The 21,748-nt window shown below is 38.3% G+C and overlaps 2 protein-coding genes across 2 annotated transcripts in view; one reads left to right on the top strand and one right to left on the bottom strand.

Moving 5' to 3' along the window:
- The window catches only part of LOC131891310 (uncharacterized), a 6,406-nt gene extending 4,579 nt beyond the window's left edge, over positions 1-1,827 (top strand). Inside the window, exon 4 of the mRNA XM_059240838.1 lies at positions 1,610-1,827. Within this exon, the coding sequence (XP_059096821.1) occupies positions 1,610-1,827 (218 nt within the window). The remainder of the gene's footprint in view (positions 1-1,609) is intronic.
- A 6,980-nt stretch (positions 1,828-8,807) lies between these two features.
- LOC131891669 (uncharacterized) lies at positions 8,808-15,655 on the bottom strand. Its single transcript, XM_059241297.1, has 15 exons — positions 15,606-15,655; positions 14,463-14,577; positions 13,930-13,961; positions 13,803-13,851; positions 13,656-13,727; positions 13,452-13,588; positions 11,974-12,040; positions 11,817-11,915; positions 11,626-11,739; positions 11,509-11,560; positions 11,409-11,449; positions 10,263-10,360; positions 9,454-9,470; positions 9,159-9,379; positions 8,808-9,080 (listed from the first exon to the last, which is right to left on the bottom strand). The coding sequence occupies exons 2-15, from the start codon at positions 14,569-14,571 to the stop codon at positions 8,926-8,928; spliced, it is 1,263 nt and encodes a 420-aa protein (XP_059097280.1). The 5' UTR covers positions 14,572-14,577; positions 15,606-15,655; the 3' UTR covers positions 8,808-8,925.
- Positions 15,656-21,748: the final 6,093 nt, after the last annotated feature.

The following is a 21,748-nucleotide window of genomic DNA, read 5'->3' as shown; positions in this document are numbered from 1 at the left end:
TTATTTGTCTTTGTTCTCTCTCCCCAAAATCAGGGTGCCGGACCACATTTTTCCTTGAATTTCCTTCACTTGACATGCCTTATAAGGAATGGGTATTTCTTGAATCAAATTTGCCAAATTGGTAAATTTATATTAGTACACTGAACATTGTTTTCCACGCACCTTGTATATCACATGTAGCGAGCGGGAGGATACCTTTTGAATGTGAACTATTTTGAAATATTTCACTAATTTTGGTTTCATTAATCTGTTGGTCTCAAAACTGTCATTCATGACAACTCATCCTTGAACCTTCGTGGCGAAACTCGGCAGCTCAAATTCTCAAACTCAAAATGTGACCTATTTAAAGAAAACACAATTATAATTGCACCGACAAGGAGCTGGTGTAAACGATTGATCTAGGAGGCAGTGTGAGAAGGACAAGTTCCCTCTCCGTGTCGTAGTGTCGTAGGTTCAAACCCCCGTGCCGGATATAAACGTTTACCTTCAAGTCTTCGAGAATCCAGGCCTGTAGGAACAATGAAGTCCAACTCTCTTTGTTCTCGAGCTTCTTCATTCCTTTCGGGTTTTATAAAAATATCCAAGGGAATGAGTTCCCCGAAAGTCATAATTGATAAAAGATTTGGTCACATAGGGCGTTCGAATTTTCCGCTCTTGGGCACTCTTGAACGAAAGGCGAATTTGCTACCCTCAAGTATTGTAGTACGAAATAGGTAGGTGTTAATCCAGTAGCATCCTTTAGTCAGACTTGGACAATTTTTTGATCAAAATACATGATCAACCCTACATTCAAGGACAAGTCAGATCCGCCATCTCTAATTCGTTGGTCGAATAAATGTTATATATATGAACAATAATAAATGGCACACAACCACTCATAATTGACCAATGTTATTCGACGTGGAGAAGGTTGAAAACTTTGCAAATGAATAGTGATATGATTCAACTAAAGATTCAACTAGTCGTAATAGAGATATATTTCTTGTTTAGTTGGAATGACGACTGGTGGCAGTTCTCTCGCTCGTCCTACCATCTGTTCATGAGTCTAATAATTCAAGGATATTTCCGCTTCGTGATCACGAGGGCTTTGAAAAATAGCTGTTTTTTTACGGACCAAATAATCACTCGAATTTTTTTTAAAGAAAGTGTATAAGATTTTTATCTATATAGTTTTATACATTTTACAATCTGACATGACCAAGAGTCGCAATAAATAAATAAAAAATATTTAAAATACAAAGGAAACAAAAATTCTCAAACCCAAAGGTATAAGCCTGTTTCAAAATAAAAAAGCCACATAAAAAGATAACATTTGGAAAGGTTAAGGTAAGCACTTAGCCCCCTTTTAATATTTTTCACTTTGCAACAGTCTATTCAATTTCCAGGCGTTTTAAATAAGCAATCTAGCGTCTTTTAGCTCAATCAATTCCGGAGGCTGGGGTGTTCTGGAGCTGATTATTGAGTCATCCTTGTTTTCTAGGTACTCTCCACCCACGCGACCTCTGACGGACAAATAATCCCCGACGTCTGTCATTGTCGTGGCGTTTCTTAGGACTGTACTGAAATTATCACTGCTTTTACAATAAATCTGAAACGTGTTCCCTTTCAGCAATTGCTCTCAGGTTCCCACTGAGTTTTGGTGGCCTGCGTTCTGATGGTCCATTAGGCTCACAAATGACTGCTACCACGGGTCCAAACAATGAGCTGTGGTACGCCCTTGGAGCCACTGAAGGCCAAGTTGATGGAGCAATGCCTGGACCCCTGAATGATAGTGGTTTTGGCATTGAACTCAAACACGTGGAACTTTATGTCCTAAAGGAGTGCTAAATGGAAGTTCATTTTGTTTCTTGATCGAAAGCCACCTTGCTACACATAGATGCCGTTAGTGCGTTTGGTAACCCTTTGTGATACAATGTTCGATATTAAAGACAACTTTTTAAAGCCAAGGAGTGAATCTTAGATCGAGAAAAGGTCGCACTATACTGCATAGGTTGGATCTTTTTTTCGATCTAAGATTCACCCCTTGGCTTTAAAAAATGGGCTCAGGTGCAGAATTTTGTTCTTGGAAACTAGAGCTCTATTGGAAACGACTTTTAGAGAAGATGTCTAAAATTTCAATGTACTTTGCTCAGAACATTTGAAGTATATGAAATCACTGTATGAATTTGCTGAAATTATCGTCAATTTCATCAACATAGAACACTTCCAATACTTGATATAAATCTCATGCCATGTAACCTGCAATGATGTCTATCGAACTGGAAAAATTCCTTACCTTCAACGTGGGACACTAAAACCTGCCGTCGCTTTGATGCGTCATAACTCTCGACTAGTTTGTCAATGGTAAAAATGGTAATTTTAGGAAAGGAACCTACACTCCTGGTAAGTTTGGAATTAAAAAATGGCGGCTTCATCTAAATTCTCCTTCACAGAATCATTAGAAGAACATGTAATCTTAATATGAATCCACGGTGAAACGGAATATTTCGAAACTTTCAACCTTGTTAATATTCCCCCAGGACATTCAGGGGTAATAGAAAAGCTTTGGTTGACTTAAATTGCGACTATGGAAGTGGTGCTTTGGGACTGGGGACAACCGAAAAGTCCATGAAATGTCCATAAAAGTGATGATTTTCCCAATTTGGATGATAATGATTCAAGAATGTCTATCGGGGCCGTTTCTTGCAAGTTGAAAGATCCATTGTCTATCATTCGGCTCATTGTTCAAGATGATTTTAGGTATAATTCCTACCAGATGGGAAAAGCCCAATTGTTGATTTAAAAAAGAAAAGGGCACTTCTGAAAGATTGCGCAAAATTGTTGAACAAGCTCAAGACCTTGGTTCAACCAATCTTCTCTACTTCATGATCAATTGAAGTCGGAAAGATTTTTTTTTTGGTTTAATAAAATTCTCAACTGTATAGGTTATTTTTGGGCAAAAAAACTATTCCATGAATTTTAATCATAAAACAACCTAAAACCGAGGACTTTCGGGGAAATTGAAAGGGTTCGGTCATGTTTAGGGGAAGAGTAGGAAAAATACAGGTTGGGGGTAAAAAAAAATCGGCGCAATGTTTGTCCCCCCTCAAAGATTTGTTTGACATTAAACCTCAAGCTGTCAATGAGAGTAGGTGTTGAGCACATATAGTAGAGTCATGCAAACATTATCTACTGCCATGATCTAATTCTATCCTCAAGGCGAATGGTAACCCTCCCATCGTTTGCCACCAAAGCAATGTTCCAAAACGGAAGTTAGAGTTACCTTGATGTCAGAACCAAAACTAAAAGCCTAATGAAGACCAGCAAGAGGCCCAGGGAAGTGGGTGAGTCTTTTTCTTTTGGTGTCCATCCTCAAACAGTTGGAAAAAGGAGAATTTCATCCAAGAACAAGCAATCCCTTTACTTTTATTTTCTATTCACAAACTCCTGGTCCGATGAGATGGAACGACAAATTCGGGCGGACCTAAGTTGCACTAATTTTCGTTGTATTTCCACTGATTGCATTTGGCTTCTTATTCCAAACAGTTAAGAATGAGCGTAAAAAATGAGAGACTGGACGGACGCACTTCTGGCATCTGGAACAGGGACTGAAATTACAAAAGGGGAGACCATTTTTCACAATCATAACTTTAAAAACTGATTTTGGCTGAGCGGATCAAGGGTGAACCAGAAAGTATCATACTTACTGTAGTGTTCATTGGGCAAAAAATGTCATAAAATGTGAAAAATAGTGGGAAAAAAGTCGAAAAAGAGTCGAGCAAGTGGAAACATGGCTAAAAAGTGATACATTGAAAGTTTGGCTCCAACATTTATTTTAGGTCAAAAAGGCCAAAAACATGTAAAATAAAATATTTTCCTATTATGCATTTCCATAAGCTTAAATACGCGTTTCCAGAAATATGGACTGTCAACTGGCTTCCCTCCAAATCGGCCTGCTCTTGGTCAGAGCGACTTTGAGCCACTTTCCGAATTGAAGTAAAGAAATAAGGAATGTAGATTTCTTCAATTAAAGGCAGGTTATTTGCATATCATTGACTTGTAAAGTGCTTTGTCTCAAAATCATGTCGTCAAAAGCTTGTGCAGCTAACCAAGAGCAGGCCGAAAATTCGAATTTTATACAGTCTATAATACATAGAGAACTCAGTAGATATATCCAAATTTAAGCATGGCAGTGGGCTCAAATGTGACCAAATTTATCTGTTTTGCCAGATCTTGTGACCGTATCAAGTACTTATTTGTTATTTGGAATAAACTGTAGAAATTATTGCTTCCGTTGGCATTACACATCTCTACAGGGTGTAAATAAATCTAGGCCTCCCTTTGCGCCTTCGAAAAAGGGCCTTCCCCCGCCCTCAAAGAATTGCTGGATCATGTTGAGTCATTAAGTTTCATTTGTTTGCATCGTTACAAAACTTATCAACATGCCATGAAAGATCCAATTTTAGCTTTAGTATAAAAGAGATTGGTGACTTTCTTATGTTTGGTCATCTTGAAACTGACTCTTGTAATCCCAGATTTCCGCCCTGATCCGGTCCGTACTAAAGGGTTTTGCAGTTCTGGCATGAAGTTTCCCCCTACACCAATGGTTCGAGCATGGACACCAAAAGGCTCACACACTTCCCTCAGTCTTTAGCCGGCCTTCAGCAGGCCTTTTCGTTTGGTTCTGACCTCAAGATTGCGCTCAGTTGAATTTTCGAACAATGTTTTGGTGGGCAACGATGGGATGTTTGCCAATCACCTCCTGGCTCAAATTGGATCACTTGAGAAATAGCATTATGCTTTCAACACTTCCTTATAATGAGAGCCTGGGTTTCCATGTCAAACAAATCTTTGAGCGTGAATAAACCTCGTCAGAAATACTCAGGGAAGCCCTTAATTTCTTTCCACCTTGTAGAAGTCCGTGGCTTGACCAAACGAGCATGGTCAAGAATGGGAGTAATAGCACATTGATTAATATTACTTCTCAATATTTGAGTGAAAATTGCAAGGTTGTTTGCAAGAAGGTTGTATTTAACCTGGATTCAAGACTCACTGGATCAGGTCTCACTCTGGTTATGGATTCAAAATTCAAAGCTTGAGACCTCGAAGGCCCCCTTCTCATCAATAATGGTTAGCAAATATACATTGTCAATGCTCATTAGGATAGAATGTCCGCAGGAAGCCTTTAAATTCGAGGACTGTTTGAAAGGAAAATGAAACCATTAGTTTAGTAAAGTATGGTTATGATACGGCAAAAACCCTGAAATAATGGTCATCTAAAATATTAGTAAAGTACTTTTAACGAGTAACGCCATTCAATTTTTTGGCCAAAGTAATTGTAACTGTAATCCGTTCCTTTTATTGAAGAATGCCTAATGCCCTGTAACATTGTAATCTTGAAGAATTGAAAATGCCGGTCTCTGGAAATAGTAGTTCAAGAATTTTTTACGCACCAATACTGTTGAAAATGACGTAACCTTAATTTCCCCCAGTAGTGTTATGAAAGCACCTTGAGATGCATTCATGATTGATTCATGGCGGTCCTTTTCCTCGACTTTAAATGAACTTTTTTTGAAGTTTACTCAACGAACGAACTTTTAAATGATTGTGTTGACAACTTATGCTAGGCACTATGCTGTTGCTTAAGGAGCTGTTATTTCCTGAGATCAGATAAAAGGCATTATAGGATATCATAGTTGCTAAAATTAGTCACCAAAAACAAATAAAAAGACAAGTTTTCTTGCACAATTTGATGGGAAATGATGATCACAAAAAATGGTGTGCTTTCAAGTCCTCAGTGTTCAGGAATAAACTCCTAGGTCAATGCTTATTTGGGTCTTTAGTTTATGTTTAGTATCTTCTCCTTCCAGGATTTGTTGGGTCTCCTAAAAGATTTTATGATTAATTCATTGCCTCGTGATTCTTGCGGAATAAAATTGTTCATCAGATATTACCATGATAAAGCCTAGCATTTTAGTACGCACTCTCTTGTTTTTTGTTTGTTTTTCCACACCTAGACAAAGCAGAAGGCGCTCTCCCTCTGTCCCATGAAAAGGGTATTCATCGTTCCATTATGCGAAAGAATAAATAAAAAGAGCGTTGAATGATACCTCGTCGAAAGCTATAATGAAAGACAATAATTTGTCTGCTCTGCTGAGCATGATCTTCCATTTCGGTTTGTTGGCCTATAGGCCTTTCTTCATCTTTCATCGACATTTTCTCCATTGGAGAGGTCATAATGGAACATAATTCTTCAATAAATCCCCAATGTCAATGAACTCGTCAAGCCTGGAAACGGAAGCGCAGGAGTCAACATCAGCTTCCTTTTCCTCGCCATCGAGGCTTGGTTTCCCATCCTCAAAAAAAAAGTTCCATTACGGGTCGGAAAGATATAACCTTTGACAAATCAAATTTTGAACTATTTCCACCCAATCGAAAACTTTAGCCACATTTAGCCACACTTTAAACTGAAGATTATTGATAAATTGAAGAATTCTAATCGTGTTCAGGATAAATTTAGGAGAGCTATACACGTATTTGAAATGATACGTTTTCGCCCGTTAGTCTGTCCTAGACAAGATGAAAAAAGATGAATTTCATATTCGTAACTTGTTTTTATTTTTCAATTCTACGATTGCATGGCAGTTTTCTTCATTTTGTCCATCTCTTCACTCAAATGCGTAACCGAAGGCAAATGTTACATTTTTTTACGAAATTCACTGAAGCTAGTCGTCTGTTCACGAATATCTTAAATTCTCACATACTTATGAAAACTTGTGGTTTTGAATTGATACATCAATGATTAAATTTGGTCTTGACTAAGCTTTCAGGATGCTTCAAAAGTTAAACCTGAGCTGGAAGTTGCGGATGTGAATCTGCTTTGCAGTTAAATTTTTCTTTGATTCCAAGGTAAGATGATACTTCTCAACCCAAGGAGCAATGAATTTGTAAAAATGAATAAACAAGGCAGTTTAAAGCCACCAAAAAACATGAAGAACTAAAGAAATTGCAACTTCTTTCATCTTTTTATAACTTACCTTTAAGTTTTTGTACATAATTTGGGCTGGTTTTCACAAGGTAAAAACAAACAACTATGATAAAAATCATGAACTATTCTTCAGACCCCTTGTTCTCACTCATTGGTTTCACAATCGGGCAATTAATTATTCTACAACCTCGGGACATTGGGACATATACAACATTGGGTTCATGATATCTATCAAACGTGCCGATTTTTTTCCCCAGAGAGACACAACCTATAAGTAAGGCAGGCTCAGCACAAAGCTTGGATGTTCCAATGAGCAATGGCTTTTAATTAGGGGATGTTAAGTGATAATTTTATAACTTTTGGTTCATATAGGCCAATTTGCGAGGTTGAGTATACGTCATCAAATTAGACCAATTTGATTGGCTGTCAATTTTCGATGAACATTTCAAGGTTTCTAATTAAAGGACAACAGAGATAGTTATTTCTATAAACCACTCTCACATTGGTTTTGGGTTAGATGTTCAAGTTTTAGATGGTTAATGACGGATTTAATACCCCACCCACAACCATGGACTTCCTCATTCCTTAGGCCATTCGAACCAGGACACTAAAGCAAGGAAACGCCACTTTTTTGTGATCACCATACCTTTCCCGCCAAGTCAGGCCTAAACTTATGCTGCTGAAATTTTTGAAAGTCAATTATTGGCATAACTATTGAACAAAATACGTGACTAATATCATTTTCGTTACCATTGATGGTATGTGCTTAAACCAGGCATGTTAATATCCTTGAAATGACTTTAAACATGTCCTAAAGTACAACAACTGAAATATGCCAATTAGGTTTTCTTGATAATGCAAGAATTTGCTCTAAACACAATCAGTCAATACTCTTTGACTAATAATATTATTTGTAGAAAACTGCTTCAGAAACATCTCGACCAAATTTCAACTAATTTGACCTGTTTGTTATGAAACTATGGTTCTCACTCTGGGCATGGCCCTCAATCCAAAATAGACATACTCTAGCTCTGAGCTACATATTGTTCTTTAAACACATATGGATGCTTCATAATCAAAGAATGATAATTTTAAGAGACATGGCACCTGCTTAATTTGACTATTTTGATATTTTGAATGCTTTTGCAAGAAAAACAATTTATTGGAGTCCAAAGTTCAAACTGAGATCTAGTCTACTGTACTTTGGTATTACTCTGTGCCCGTTAAATAATGCCTGCCTTTAATGCAAACTTCCTAATAAGTAGAAATTTAAATTCTACCTACAAACAGATAACTCATTCATTTTTCACCATTGGCTGATGTTTTTTTGTCAAATATGATGTTCATGGGTATTTCATTCATTCTTCTGACTTTCAAAATTAATTCAGAAACATTTAGTATATGGACGGATTTGTATATCAAGGAGATCATTATTTAATTAAAAAACACTTTAATTAAAAAACACGTACTATGTAGTGAGGATAATCTTTTTTATTGAGACTAGAGTTACTGTCCTGATTCAACGCAATGGCGAACTGGCAAACTTGGCGGTCAGGGGAGAGCCGTGTCGTTTCCTCTCTTTAGAGTCCCTGATTCGAATTACGTTTGTGTAGTAGATCCCAAAAGGATCTATCTAGAGCTCTTGACGAGTTGGTGCCAATAGCATTTGCAGAGGAGGAAGTATTTTCGTTGAAGGCCAACTTCTTGACATCATGGAGCTCTATGGGCCCCATAGGCCCTTTATCGACCACCGGTCACAAGGAAAATCAAAAATACTGGCTGATATTTCAAAGGAAAATTGGCTTTTTCGGAGAAAATTTTCCACCTGCCACTTAGTTGGACATAGTAACAAACACAAAGTATATTTCAATAATGAGCAAGAACATGGAAGTGGGTTGGATACCAATATGAATGATTATGAATTGAACCTAGGAAGCGGATCTGTCGTGTAATCCTCTTTAACAAGGCTGAAGGGTCCATTTCAGATGGAAACCAACAATTCCTCCTGGGAAACGTGTTGTCTCGGCTTCACCGGCTTTTATGGGATTACTCACAGGCATTACTATCTCATCCCCATCCGTAACAAAAGTCATTCTAAATGGTCGTCTTTGAGCTATTCGGGTGGAGAAAAAAAAATAAATCAAAACCCTCCCAAAACACGTTTCAATTGAAAAGTCCCAATTTAACCTACAGCAAATTGGAAGCGATGCCTTCCGATCATTAATCGACTTGGCTGACGAGAAGAACCGTCCGCAAACCCGGTCAGACAAATGGATATCAGTAGCAGTGGAGCCAATTGTGAATGTATCCATAGCTGAATTGGCGGCATCAGTGACTGCATCGGGGATTAGAAGGTAGTCATCAATGCAACGCCCATCGGTATCGCCATGGGGCAATTTGAGCCTGCCAGTGCTGGAAGGAGAGAAGCCGAAAAGATAACCAAAGTGGTTCAAGGGATTTAAAAATGACAGTATCAGCGTCTTCACCTTAATCCAAAGGATTCCTGCAATTGAAAAATATCTGAGATGTTATTTCAGGCATGGAGTTAAGAACTCATGAAGGATTTGGCGACCACTAATGACACTGTTGGACTGAACCACCTTACTCCGAGGCAAGGGAAATTGTAGCTAGGCCTTCATATGGTCATGTTACAAATTTTCAAGGCCCCCAAAAGCATGTCATCCCAATTCCTTTGCAGAGTTAACTTATGGACTTGCTGCCGAACAATCATCAACTAAGAGGTGTCACGGACTTCTAGAGATGTGGACTGTGAACGGAAAACGAAAGTTTCGTATCTCTTGAACCATTCACTTTATTGAAATTACCCCTAGACAAGATCGCAACATCTTGTCGAATAGGTGAACTTGGCCAAATTTGACCCTAAAACTGGGATACTCAGGAGATTTGGTCAAAGTTAGGTAGGAATCACTACGTAAAATTCGATTTATCGGCCTGTTCTTGGTTAGCTACATAAGCTTTTGACATCATAACTTTGAAACAAGCCATTTTACAAGTACATAATGTAAAAATGATCCGTCTTTCATTGAACGTTTCTACGTCTTTCATTTTATTACGTTAATTCGAAAAATGGCTCAGTGCCGTTATGACCAAGAGCAGGCCCGTTCACAGTTCAGATTTCTAGAAGTTCATGGATGTGTGCGCAACAAAGCCCCACATTGGCTTGGCATTTGTCACTCTTTTCTACCTAAATTCTGCCTAAAGCTCTTGTTCCAAGTTTGTGGAGTTTGCAAAGGCAAGTGCATTTCTTGAAAGAGAATTGTTTCTTTTTACTCACCGTGTCTTGGCCAGTATTGACAACTTCCCAACAAATCCCGCAGGTTCCCACTTCCTGTCGCCAACACATGGAATACAATTGGTTGGATAAGTGGGTGGCTGTAAGAAGAAAGAGTTGTTAAAAAATTGAACGGCACTATGTCTGGGTGTCAATGCAAAATGGTATAAGATTTGATAGCCTTCGATGTAAAATTAATGCTCTAAATGCAGACTTGTTCAGACAGTCCAAGAAAAGAAGGTCGAGCTCTTGATTTGACACCGCTTGATCAAACATAGGTGTCAGAAAGATATTTATTTAGGTTAAATTAAGTTTAGGAGCAAAAGAAAACACATTTTTATACAAATTTTAACCATAAAACCTAAAAACCGGGAATGTGAAAGGGGGGGTCATGATTAGGAGAATTTACGAGAAGTAATAGGTGGAAAGAAATTAAGGGCTACTTTGGTGGTGTGTGGCACTGTTTGTCCTTGCTCGAAGGTTTATTTGGCTTTGAACCCCAAGTTCTCACTAAGAGGAACTGTTGAACACAGACAGTATTGCCATTCTACAAATAATCTAATTTTAGCCAAAATGCGATTGAGAACTCTCCCACTCTTTTTAACCAAAACAATGCTCAAAAATGCAAGTGAGCACAGTCTTGATGCCAGAACTAAAATTTGAGCCTCATTCTTTGTGGGCAGGGGAAGGATTTTCAGTAAGCACCAAGAGTGGCCCTTAATTTTTTCCCACCCTGTACAGTACAATCCGTGTGATGGCTTTTACAAAATATTTTTCTCTAAAAACATTGTCATGTTTCCGTTTTTAAATAATTGCTTTTTAAATCAACACTATTATTGCGTGAAAAATCTAAAGGCCAACCATTTGCTTTGTCCTGGACCATGACTCCAGGATGCTTCAAAGTATTATTTTCGCTTAGAAGTCATAGATATGCACCTTTTGGCGCATTCTTTTGGAACAGAATCTAAGGTTCAAAAGTCCACCATAAAGGGGCGTTGAACTCATTGTCGTACTTTTCTAATACAAGACACCTGATGCAACCAGTGGACAGTGGACATTGAATGCATAAAAATCCTATTAATAATAATCTTGAAAGCATGGTTACAATGATTCTTTGAAAGGAAAAAAAAATAACATTATTTTTCTCACTTGTAGGGGGCAAAGCAGCAGTCGTGGTAGGAAAGTTGAAGCTGAAATGTGTCAAAATCTCATGAGAAAATGTAACATTGGCCAGAATTCAACCACTCACCTTGCAAATGTTCCCGTTTCGCCAGTGAACCATTGAAGGCAACCACTGTCCCCTAAAAGTCGCAATTCATATAGGTTTTTCCCAACCTGCCAAAACAACAATATCAAGTTGACTCACCTCCCATTTCGTCGCCACATTTGTATTGGGTGACTTTAATGTCCCACGATCTTGTTCCCGTTCCACTCATGACAAAATTGGCAGTGTGACAAGCATCACTGGCATCAACGATCACTAAAAGTTTGAAAAACTCAGACTGTTTAATCCTAAACTTTGCAATATAAACAATGAATGCAATTAGATTTGTTTACTGTGTTGGCCCGTGTTGTAGCCGCAGATCACAGGTGGAGAAAAGTTTTCAGGAGCAGTAATGGAGAACGTGTCTCGAGTGCAATCCCCAATGGCACCGGCTAAAATTTTAAATAGATCGTGCATTCACAAAGCTTATCTCCACTGAGGTTTTTTTACCATTGGATGAAACTACTGCTCCAAGAGACACAACGGTGCCTTCTATCGGCCCATTGATGGTGAAAGCCTAAAAGAGAGAATAAATTATAAAAAAAAACCTCAACAGTTGGTTGAAAGGTGCCCTAGATTTCGTTAGTTCAGAATAGCTAAAACAAGTCCCATATATTGTAAAGATATGCAATTTACCAAAACTCCGGCCAGACCATTGAAATAGAGCAAAAGGAATAATGTGACTCTTGCTCCACAATGGTGAAACTTATCGTAGTCATTCATTACATTCCCCCTTGAAGCACTTAAGAGATTTTGACTTGGCTTTTAATTAAAGTCCAAACATTTTAGACGAATTGTTGTGCGCACGCTGTTTGAAGAGATTTTAAGAAAATTTAGAAAGATATTGTGTGAATTCCTTTGTAAATTTACAGACAATGTCACGAAAGACCCCCAATCCAAATTAGGCAAACCTCATAGAGAATTTTGAAAAGCATGTGCTACTTGCATTGTTGTTTAATCATATAGGGAGATGGTTCTAGCGCAGTTGGTTAACGCGCGACCGAGTTAAACTCGGGTTCATGGGTTCGATCCCAGGTCTCCCCCCCCCCNAGTTAAACTCGGGTTCATGGGTTCGATCCCAGGTCTCCCCCCCCTTCTAGTGGATCATCGCCTCGAATGGCGGCCCCAGAACCCAGAATGGGACGAAATAGATGTATATACTGTAAACATTGTAAAAGACTTATGATCCAATGAGAAATATCTCGCAATAAAGAGTTTTTTTTTTTTTAAATATGTCAGAAGAAGTTTGCAACTGGCTCCTCTTGGCTCTCTGCTTTCAAAACGGATTGGTCATCAGAATGATAATTTTCGACAAATCTGTTATTTTAGAGTAAGCGCGTCAAATTTTAGGATGATTGTGTGATTGTCTGTTTGTTTGTTTCGAAGTCAGTTGGTAATGGTGCATTTACACGAGGCATATTTTGTCGCATGATTTAACAAACAATTCCGGAAGTGTTAGACATCTGAAAAAGGGGACTAAAACTAATTTTATTTTCACTAAGACTTTGTCCGAACCCCTAGTGTTTCTATGATCAGTCATGTTTATTCACCTCGAAATTGTGACCAAGACTTTGGACCATGGCCAAAACCAAGACTTTAACTGATTTGAATTAATCTATAAATGATATTGATATGCTTAAATGCATGGAAACCATGGTCACATTTTCGAATTGAATTGACACTACATAATTAAAAAGTCGACGTTAAATATTGTTATGACCTACACTTGGATATTGAAAGCAATGCTTTGGTCCACTTCATCAGATGTGAATTTGTTTGACAAAGAATATGTTCAAATATATCCAGTGTAAATGTACCATAACTCTCTCGCTGGGTGTGCCATTTGACCCCATTATGTTGTAATCAAATACCACACCGAGACTTGGACTTGTCTGACCTGTGGATTTGGCTCTGACAAATGTACTTACCATGAAATCAAACTTTATTCTGCAGATACTCGGATGGCTCTTGCAAATTGTGTAAGTGCAAGGACTGGGAATATTACTCCCTGATTGAACGAGATAAGCACAACTTTCCGAGGACGTTCCTCCGCAGTTAAGAGAGACTGGAAGAAACTCAAAATTACTGTCTGCTCATGTTTGATACTCCATAGGTTGAAGAAGCACTCTCACATAAACAGCAGACTCCGAATCCATTGGCACATGAGCCAGAGGCACTTCCCTGTCTGCTTGAACATTCGGCCTCTAAAAAAGAAGACCACATATTTGAAGCATTGAATGAGCGATTAAAAAAGGAGACCGTAAAGTGTTGAGACAAACCCGTATAGCAAATTCCTTTTCTTGAGGAAGTTGCCTCACACTCGGAGTTCTAAAAGGACATTTCAAAACGTTAACCCTTTGATTTCTTCGACTGAAGCATTCCATTCATAGGAACTTGACAAAATACCTGAAATCGGACCACATTGAAAAGCGAAAGCACTGAAAACAGGTGGAAAATATGAACAAGGTTAGAATACTTTTTTCTTACTTTGAAACAAATGTGTTATTCGCTGGAGCTTAAATAACACTTGAAGTGACATGAGGCTAGTTAAAGCAATGATGACTCGTTGATCAAGGCGAATTATCGATTTTGTAAATGTTCTTGACAAATTTCATAGTTGTTTCTGATGAACTAAGAGTGTTGTGATTAGTTGATGGGCTGTTTCCCTTTTTAGGATAAAGGCACCAATAATGAGCTTTTGTGACAACTGTTGCCCGTCTTTTATGGTCAATACTATAAGTTAGACACCAGGTAACGATTGCCTGTTTTCGACTGACATTGACCCTGTTGAAACGAAATAAGGTCACATATATATCTATAGCCATTTTGACATGGGTCATCAAACCATTTGGCCCAATCAACAATGCTTTATCAAAACTAGTGGAAACCAAGTGAACATTGTGGTTAATGGTGCCCACCGTTTGACCTTGGGTACTTACATTTTCCATCTCGATCTGATTGAGTGACGTTGGCTCCTCCCGCATAAAAGGGGACGCCAAAGTTAGCTAAAACGACCACAACAAGGACAAAGCCATAGTGAGACCACATCGTCCTCTGCCGAAAGAAATGTAACAAAGTAAGGGTTGATTGACTTGAATAAGGTTGATGCGGTTTCGAAACAAAAGAGGTAAAAATACTTGTTTGTGTCTCCAACCTAAACGTCAATCTATGCATTATTCAAACAAAAGTCAGACGACTGTTCGCAAGGAATATGTAAGCATTGATCTTGGAATATCTTATAACTCAGACATGGATAAGGTTTTGATCAATGGCTTATGGCTTATGAATGATTCTGTGCGTTTTCAGAAGCATCCATTAGCTTTGTCCCAACCCAAGATTTAGGGTCAATTCTAGTGACCGTAGAGGCTTAATGTGCGATTTGAGAACACCTCTGTCTGCCAAATCGAATTCGTTGGTAGGCTAAATATCATATAAAGATTGAAAGGTGATAAATAGACGAAATATCATCTTTCATGTTAATAGTACTGGGGATTACATTCCCTGTAGCGGTTAGAAAAGCCCGTGAAAAACCAAACCAAAAAAAGGAACTACACGCGAGCACTAAAAAAGCCTTTGAGCAAAGTTTTTGTTCTGCGTGTAATTACATTCAAAGTATGTTTTAAGTGCAATTAAATGGTATCTGAATTGAAATTGGTGTCCATGGGGAGAAAAGTCATTATTTTTATGAGAAACAAAAAGAAACGCGGTTGAAATGCTTAAAAGTTTAAGTTCGATCAATTTTGGGCAGAGCTTGATTTGAAAAATGGTCCATTTGAACTTCCAAAACAAAACACAAACCTCCATGTAAGGCTTTCACCCAATTTCATTTGAAGGTACGCCAGAATGCATTGGAAAATATAAAAGATAACATCATTATATTTTGATATGAAGTTGGCTTATAAGAAAATTACATAGTTTTAGTCATGTTACTTAGCACATAGCATTAAACAAGCGTGCAAGTGACGTCTTGTTACAAATTTGCCTTCAAAGTCCTCGAACCACTCTGAAGAGAGGGTTCTTCTCGGAAAAGAAGTCAAGAAGGGGGGTAGAACAGATGGAAGAAATATTTACCATGATGTTACCTGTCCAGGTTCCCAAAACTGACTGAGACTTGATGAAGAAATTGCCACACTCAAACCAACGCCATTGCCAAGGAAGCAACTGGTTTCACTTGCGCAAAAAAATGAGAGAGCGGAACGCATTTCTGTCGTAATGGTCTTCACATCGTCAACAAACCAGTTCTCGACACATGCACGCTAATATTGGAGGGTAGACGGTGATCTTTTGATTAGCTGTTAGAAGTTGAAGTAAGGGATCGTTAAACCCAAAAAAGGTTTCATTGATGATGCACAACTTTGAAGGGCTGTTAAGTATGTACCATGGTATGATGGTTTGCACTTATCACTTGTCTCAGCGTTTCAAGATATGAAGCAAAGTAGAGTGAAAGTATCCATTTTCCGAGGGCAATTCATCAGTTGATGGCAGGGCATTATTTGTTCCTTAATGAAAGGAACTGATTACAATTAGCCAAAAAGAGTAATTCAGTACACAACCGCTACTTGTCGAAGAATGAATGGCGTTACTCGTTACAATCACTTTTACTAAATTTTCAGATGACCAATATTTCAGATCTTTTGCCTCATCATGACTATACTCTGCAAAACTATAAACGGTTTCATTTTTGTTCCCTAAAATGTAAAGGTTTCCAGCTAACATTTTATCATAATGAGCATTGACAATGTATATTTTCTAAGCATTCGTGATGAGAAGGAGGCTTCCGAGGCTTGATTTTTGAATCCATAACCAGGGTGAGACCTGATCCCCAGAGAGTCTTGAATCCAGGTTGAATACAACCTTCGTGCAAACAGCCTTGCTTGCAATTTTCACTCCAATATTGAGAAGTTCAGTTAATCAAAGACCTTTGTATATGTATGTAAGTTAGCATTGCTTTACTCCGATTCATGCTCGTTTGGTTAGGCTTATGGAAATGCATATGAGAAAAATAATTTCTTTTCCAAATTTGAACTTCTTCAACAGTATCAATCTTATGGGATTCTCGCCTTTCTGAAATTTTTGGAACTTGAGAGGCAAAAGGCATAATGTCAGATCTAAGTCAGATCTTTTAGTTTAAACGGAATTTGAATGACAAGAAATAAACAATAAAACAGTCTAAGGCGCGGTGCGACCAAGGCAAGAATGTTTTCCCCGGGTATTGAGGGTTCAATCCTCGTCGCTGAGAGTAACCCTTCAATGGCTGGGAATGCCATTCCCATTAACGGTAAGGAAGTCCGCAAAATAATTAAAATGGCATAAAAAGATTTGAAAACTAACCTTGATTTAACACCCTCTTTGAGATAAATGAAAATTTCTGTGAAGATGGCCCAAAAAGCTTCAAGTTCCCTCAGTTACCGAGAGAAAAACGAAAAATTAAATGACATTCAGGAGCGTGAAAAAAGGAAAAGTTTTATCCCAACTCTGGATTTCTTTTCCCTTAAGAGGAGATTTCCGGCAAGAAATGGCCGATGGTTTAGACCCTGATAATGTGACTACTATTATATCTTAATATCACAATTTACAGTCTAAATATTCCCTCATTCCTCTCTTTTTCGACATTCGTTACTTGAATGCTTCGTTAGATTTCTAAAGTTATTGTACATAGATAAAAACATGTGATTGCAAAATGGCACTGGTTCTGTAGCTTTTAATACCTCTCATCATCATCATTAGAATCCCGAGTAGTCCAAGATGAAAACTTATAGTACCTCTTTGACTGCATGTTTCTATAATATCTCATTCACAAGCGAACTTTTTTGGCGGATCAGGAATTTTGATCAGAAACTAGTCCTTTAAAAAAAGTGCTGAGCCAGTAATATTTTTCGCTCTACTAGTCTCATTTCATTTCATTCAACGGTGATTGTCACATTCTGATTAAATCTGAGTTTATTAACCCCAACCTGTTTCAAATATGATCGCAAAAGGCTGAGCTTTGGCAAAAAGTTGTCGAACGTCATTTTGGTTTTCATCTCCACGTCTATACCCTTCTCCACGTTTAGACAAGTTGACAGTCTAACAATTACGAGTGAAGGAATCAATTTGCCAAAAACCTGTATTCCCATCGCAGTTCCACCCTTTCATAAGCCTTAGATCAACCTTGTGAAGCGTCCCAAGTTGAATGCCATCAAAAAACCTGTCCCTTTTTACGGAACAAAAAAGGGCTCATCCAAGCTACGGCAAACGAGTTTCTAGTCAACCAATGATTAACGTCAAGTAAAGGGGACAGACAAACCGGGTTGGCTATCTTGCGACCAAGGAGAAGGTAATTATGAAATGCTAGTTTTTTGTGCGTCTCGCAAAAGATGCCTGTGTAATGGTTCACCTGTCTCTTGCAGAAATATGAACCAGGTTTAATTCAGGTCATTTTGATGGACAGGTCGACGGCCCCAAGAACTTATTCGCAAAATTGTAGCGAATGAAATAACGAGCATGCTTGGTCTCGACCGAAAAGACTTTTCTCAATTTAGATTGGGTATCTAGGTTATGGGGCATCATTTAGTTTTGTTTCAAGTTCCAATCCGCAAGAAAAGAGAGGTTGGTACAAGGCAGGGCATAATTGAAACATGAAACTATAAATATGCATCGAAATGTTGCTTTGTGTGAATGTATTCGCTTTCATTTTTTGTGTGTGCCAGTACATGCGCAAGTTTGTAAGCTCGAGAAATGGAAGCAAGTAAAAATAGCATTGGAGCATCGAGCTCCAATTCAGAGATCCTGCGTTTACAATAACATCAGCATGCAAAAAAATGTGTCCTAATCACGTGAAAATATGTCGCAATAAACATACTTGAATTAAAAATATAATCTATAAATAAATGAAAGGACAGAGTTAAATTTTCAAACATTGCCAGTTTCACACAATATTCATAAGTATTAAGAAATTGGAAGCGTCGACGTTTTAAGATGTCTTAAAAAGTATAATCAAGCAAGCTGCAAAAAGCGTGCTGGGATGGGCTCACAGACTGGTACAAAATGGAAACGAGAAAATGTATGTACTGGCCAATATGTCAACTGGTCTATCCAGCCCAAATATGGCCAGCCTCAGACATGGGTTACCTGGAACATGGGCTAACTCATATATGGCTCGAAATGTGAACTAGCTCAGTTCAGTTCGAAAGCTTAGAAAGTTCATCCTGTTCAAGGCCAAATTAATCTGAGCATCCCAAGCATAAGTTTGATATTTGACCAGACTACTGAAGTCCTGACCATTTATATTGCAAACTAACTTTAAGTCATCAACCCGAAAATAGATACCGACTTTATTACTGAGCTTTTGGAGTGGAACAATGATGATGATAAAAAAGGAGAGGACCTAGAATGGACCCCTGAGGAATACCCGACTTGATAATTCCTGCCCTAACACGAGTAAATCTTTTTAAACAATTGAGATCCTACTTTAGATTCCTACATTATGGAGACCACAGGCTAAAAGACTAAAGAGCCATGAACAACCTTGTCGCAAACTTGGACAAAGTCCATATCGACTAAACGTACTGACTCGAGACTCTCTAGTCCCCCAATTGGATAACTGTGATAAAATATGTTCGAGCCCCAAACCTACGTATAATGACTGGATAGCAACGCTATTGTCCTTCTATGAATTAAAAGCAATTGTGCCTTTTTGATCATCAAACATCTATCATCGTCTTTTCCTCAGATTTTATGTACCTTTTATGATGTCGTAAGCTCTGGAATGTCATTGACTTGTGAACAAGTGGCCTAAAGTACAGAGGATGGGTAAATGGCGTCCGTGTCCTAGTCCTCTAAAAAGATTCAAGCCTCATACCTTAAAGGTATATTCCATACATGCACCAATTATTGAATAAAAGGAATTGAGCCGAGCTATTCTCTTCCTTTGGGATTATGGATTGCTGTGCAAGCCAATGACTACGAGATCCAGGGCAAAATGGAGGCGAATATAAACAATAGAACTCAATAAAAGAAACAAAAGATGGTTCACAATGTTCTCATCAGAGAACTCTTTCATTTCTTTTGTGAACTTGCATTCGAGCCCTCAAAGGCCAATTTCATACCTTTAAAATAAATTACTTACATATGATATATCCCTATGTACATGCTACGTCATTCAACAGCATTGACTCTTTTTGACATTGTTTGATGTAGTAGGTAGTCTTTTTTGCAAAATAACGTGGGTCCTCCTTGTTTACATATATTGCGTCTCGTGAAAGACGGTCCTTCAGAATATGTTTCCCAACCATTGAAAATGCCTATTCTAGACTTTAAAACTCTGTGAGATGGATTATCGTTCGTGCCTTCTCACGTCATTAAAAGGTGGAAACCTTTTTGAAATGCGAGACAAAAAGAGGTTCTTTCCTCTGACTTGACCAGACTGAGCATGCCGTCCAAACGACGATAAAGACGTCTTTTACAAACGAACCAGTGCAAAGATTCTGCTCGTCAAATAAACTTTGGAAAAATGGACGAGACCTTAGCTAGACAAGACTGGTTTGAGACTAACAAGAGTTTGATTACCAATCGCTTTCAGAGAACAAGGCCAAATGAGGGTAAAGTTAAGTACTGCAAATTTGGAGCTTGCAAAATGTGACTGTTTGCCATATGAACGAACTTTTAGATGAGATTAAGTTTGCATAATTCGGGGAAGGCTTTGTGAATAAAAATGATCATAATCTAACCATATTTAAGATTATTTTCAATTACGATCGGGAGGACGGTATCATAATAAAACGTTATTGTTTTCGCATTGCAGGAATCTTTTAGGGATGTACCTCAGGAATTAGGTTAACTATCTTCGTTTAATTTTACGCCACTATGTCCAAAGGTACAAAGTATCACGAACATGAGTAGAAGTACTGTCTAAAACCTTCAAAGTGAGTCGTGATGTGAATCATTGTACCTTTTTTGAACTACACATGAACATGCCACCAAAGCAAACTTGTTCCCTCTGGTCCGTTGATGTCAAAGGGTGCCAATATCTATATTTTTATGTTGGCCCCACACCGGTTATATTGAATGAATGAGCGAAAATGAGTTGTGAAAGGGCCGATTTTTGTTCAGATAGTTTTATGGATGAGCTTTCCATGCCAATCAAAACACTAAATGAATAAACCAAACCAAATGCCATTCTCACGCCACTCAAAATCAATTATGTTTTCGCAATGTGAGCGGCATATCGGATGACAACACCGTAGTTTCAATCTTGGTGAATCGAAATCGATATGGTCTAGCAACCGGTCGATAGCTTGAATCACAATTACCAAATAACCAAATTCATAATTGGCCTCATCGATGCACATGAATGAAAACCTGAGTTCTTAAGGATGCAGACCAAGATACTTTGTCTTCAAACCCCGCGAGACATCACAAACATTGTCACTAAATGTGACTCTTATAACTAGTGATCTCAAGCTTACGCAAATAACTTATATTTGCATCCTGGGCCCTTAATTGCATTTTTTTGCATCATGAACCTTTATTTGCATTATTTGCATCTTCTGTACGTTTTCGCATTTTTATGCATTTTAGACTTCTTTTGACTGATAGTTTGGGCCGAAAATTTGCATTTTCGTTACTTTGATGAAAAATTGGCACCCCTGACGTAGGTCTGCACTTGACAATTCAGGGTCCCGCCTGTCATCTCTTTCCTGGGACACAGGCGATTGCGCAACACACTGGAAAATGTTGAATGAGCATATTTTATCAAGCAAAACCCCATAAACAGCAACACACCAAGCACGTTCAAAGAATGACATTGGCCGAAGTCTTTCTTTTTTTGGTTTGTTTTTTCACGGGCTTTTCTAACCGCTACAGGTACGGTAATCCCTAGTACTATTGAAATGAAAGGTTATAATTAGTCCATTCATTACCTTCAATCTTTATATGATATTTGGTCTACCAACGAATTTGAAATGGCAGACCGAGCTAGTCCTTAAATGTAGGGTTGATCTGGAATGCTATCGAAAAATTTGTCCATGTCTGACCTGAAAAAAAGATATTACCGGATCAATAAGGCCTACGTATTCCCTACGAATATTAGAGGGAAGCAAATTAAACAATGAAGGAGCCCGAGCAAGAAGAGAATTTCTAATCATAACAAGTAGGTTTCCTTTTTTATAAAGACTGGTGATCTCCGGGAGAGACTTGAATTTTCCTTCCAAGCTGTGATCTCAGTACCCATTCCGGACACCCTGAC

Source organism: Tigriopus californicus, chromosome 12 (assembly GCF_007210705.1).
Source record: "Tigriopus californicus strain San Diego chromosome 12, Tcal_SD_v2.1, whole genome shotgun sequence".
NCBI lineage: Eukaryota > Metazoa > Arthropoda > Copepoda > Harpacticoida > Harpacticidae > Tigriopus > Tigriopus californicus.
Note: the sequence above shows the minus strand (reverse complement) of the source record. Positions and strands in the feature narration are given on the sequence as shown.

What these genes read in the sequence shown, in the direction of transcription:
- LOC131891669 (XM_059241297.1), bottom strand. Translation starts at nt 14,571, where the DNA reads ATGTGGTCTCACTATGGCTTTGTCCTTGTTGTGGTCGTTTTAGCTAAC. An exon ending in ATCAGATCGAGATGGAAAAT is followed by an intron (nt 13,962 to 14,462) that starts GTAAGTACCCAA and finishes ACCTGTTTTCAG; the next exon opens with TGCTTTCGCTTTTCAATGTG. An exon ending in TCAATGTGGTCCGATTTCAG is followed by an intron (nt 13,852 to 13,929) that starts GTATTTTGTCAA and finishes ATGTCCTTTTAG; the next exon opens with AACTCCGAGTGTGAGGCAAC.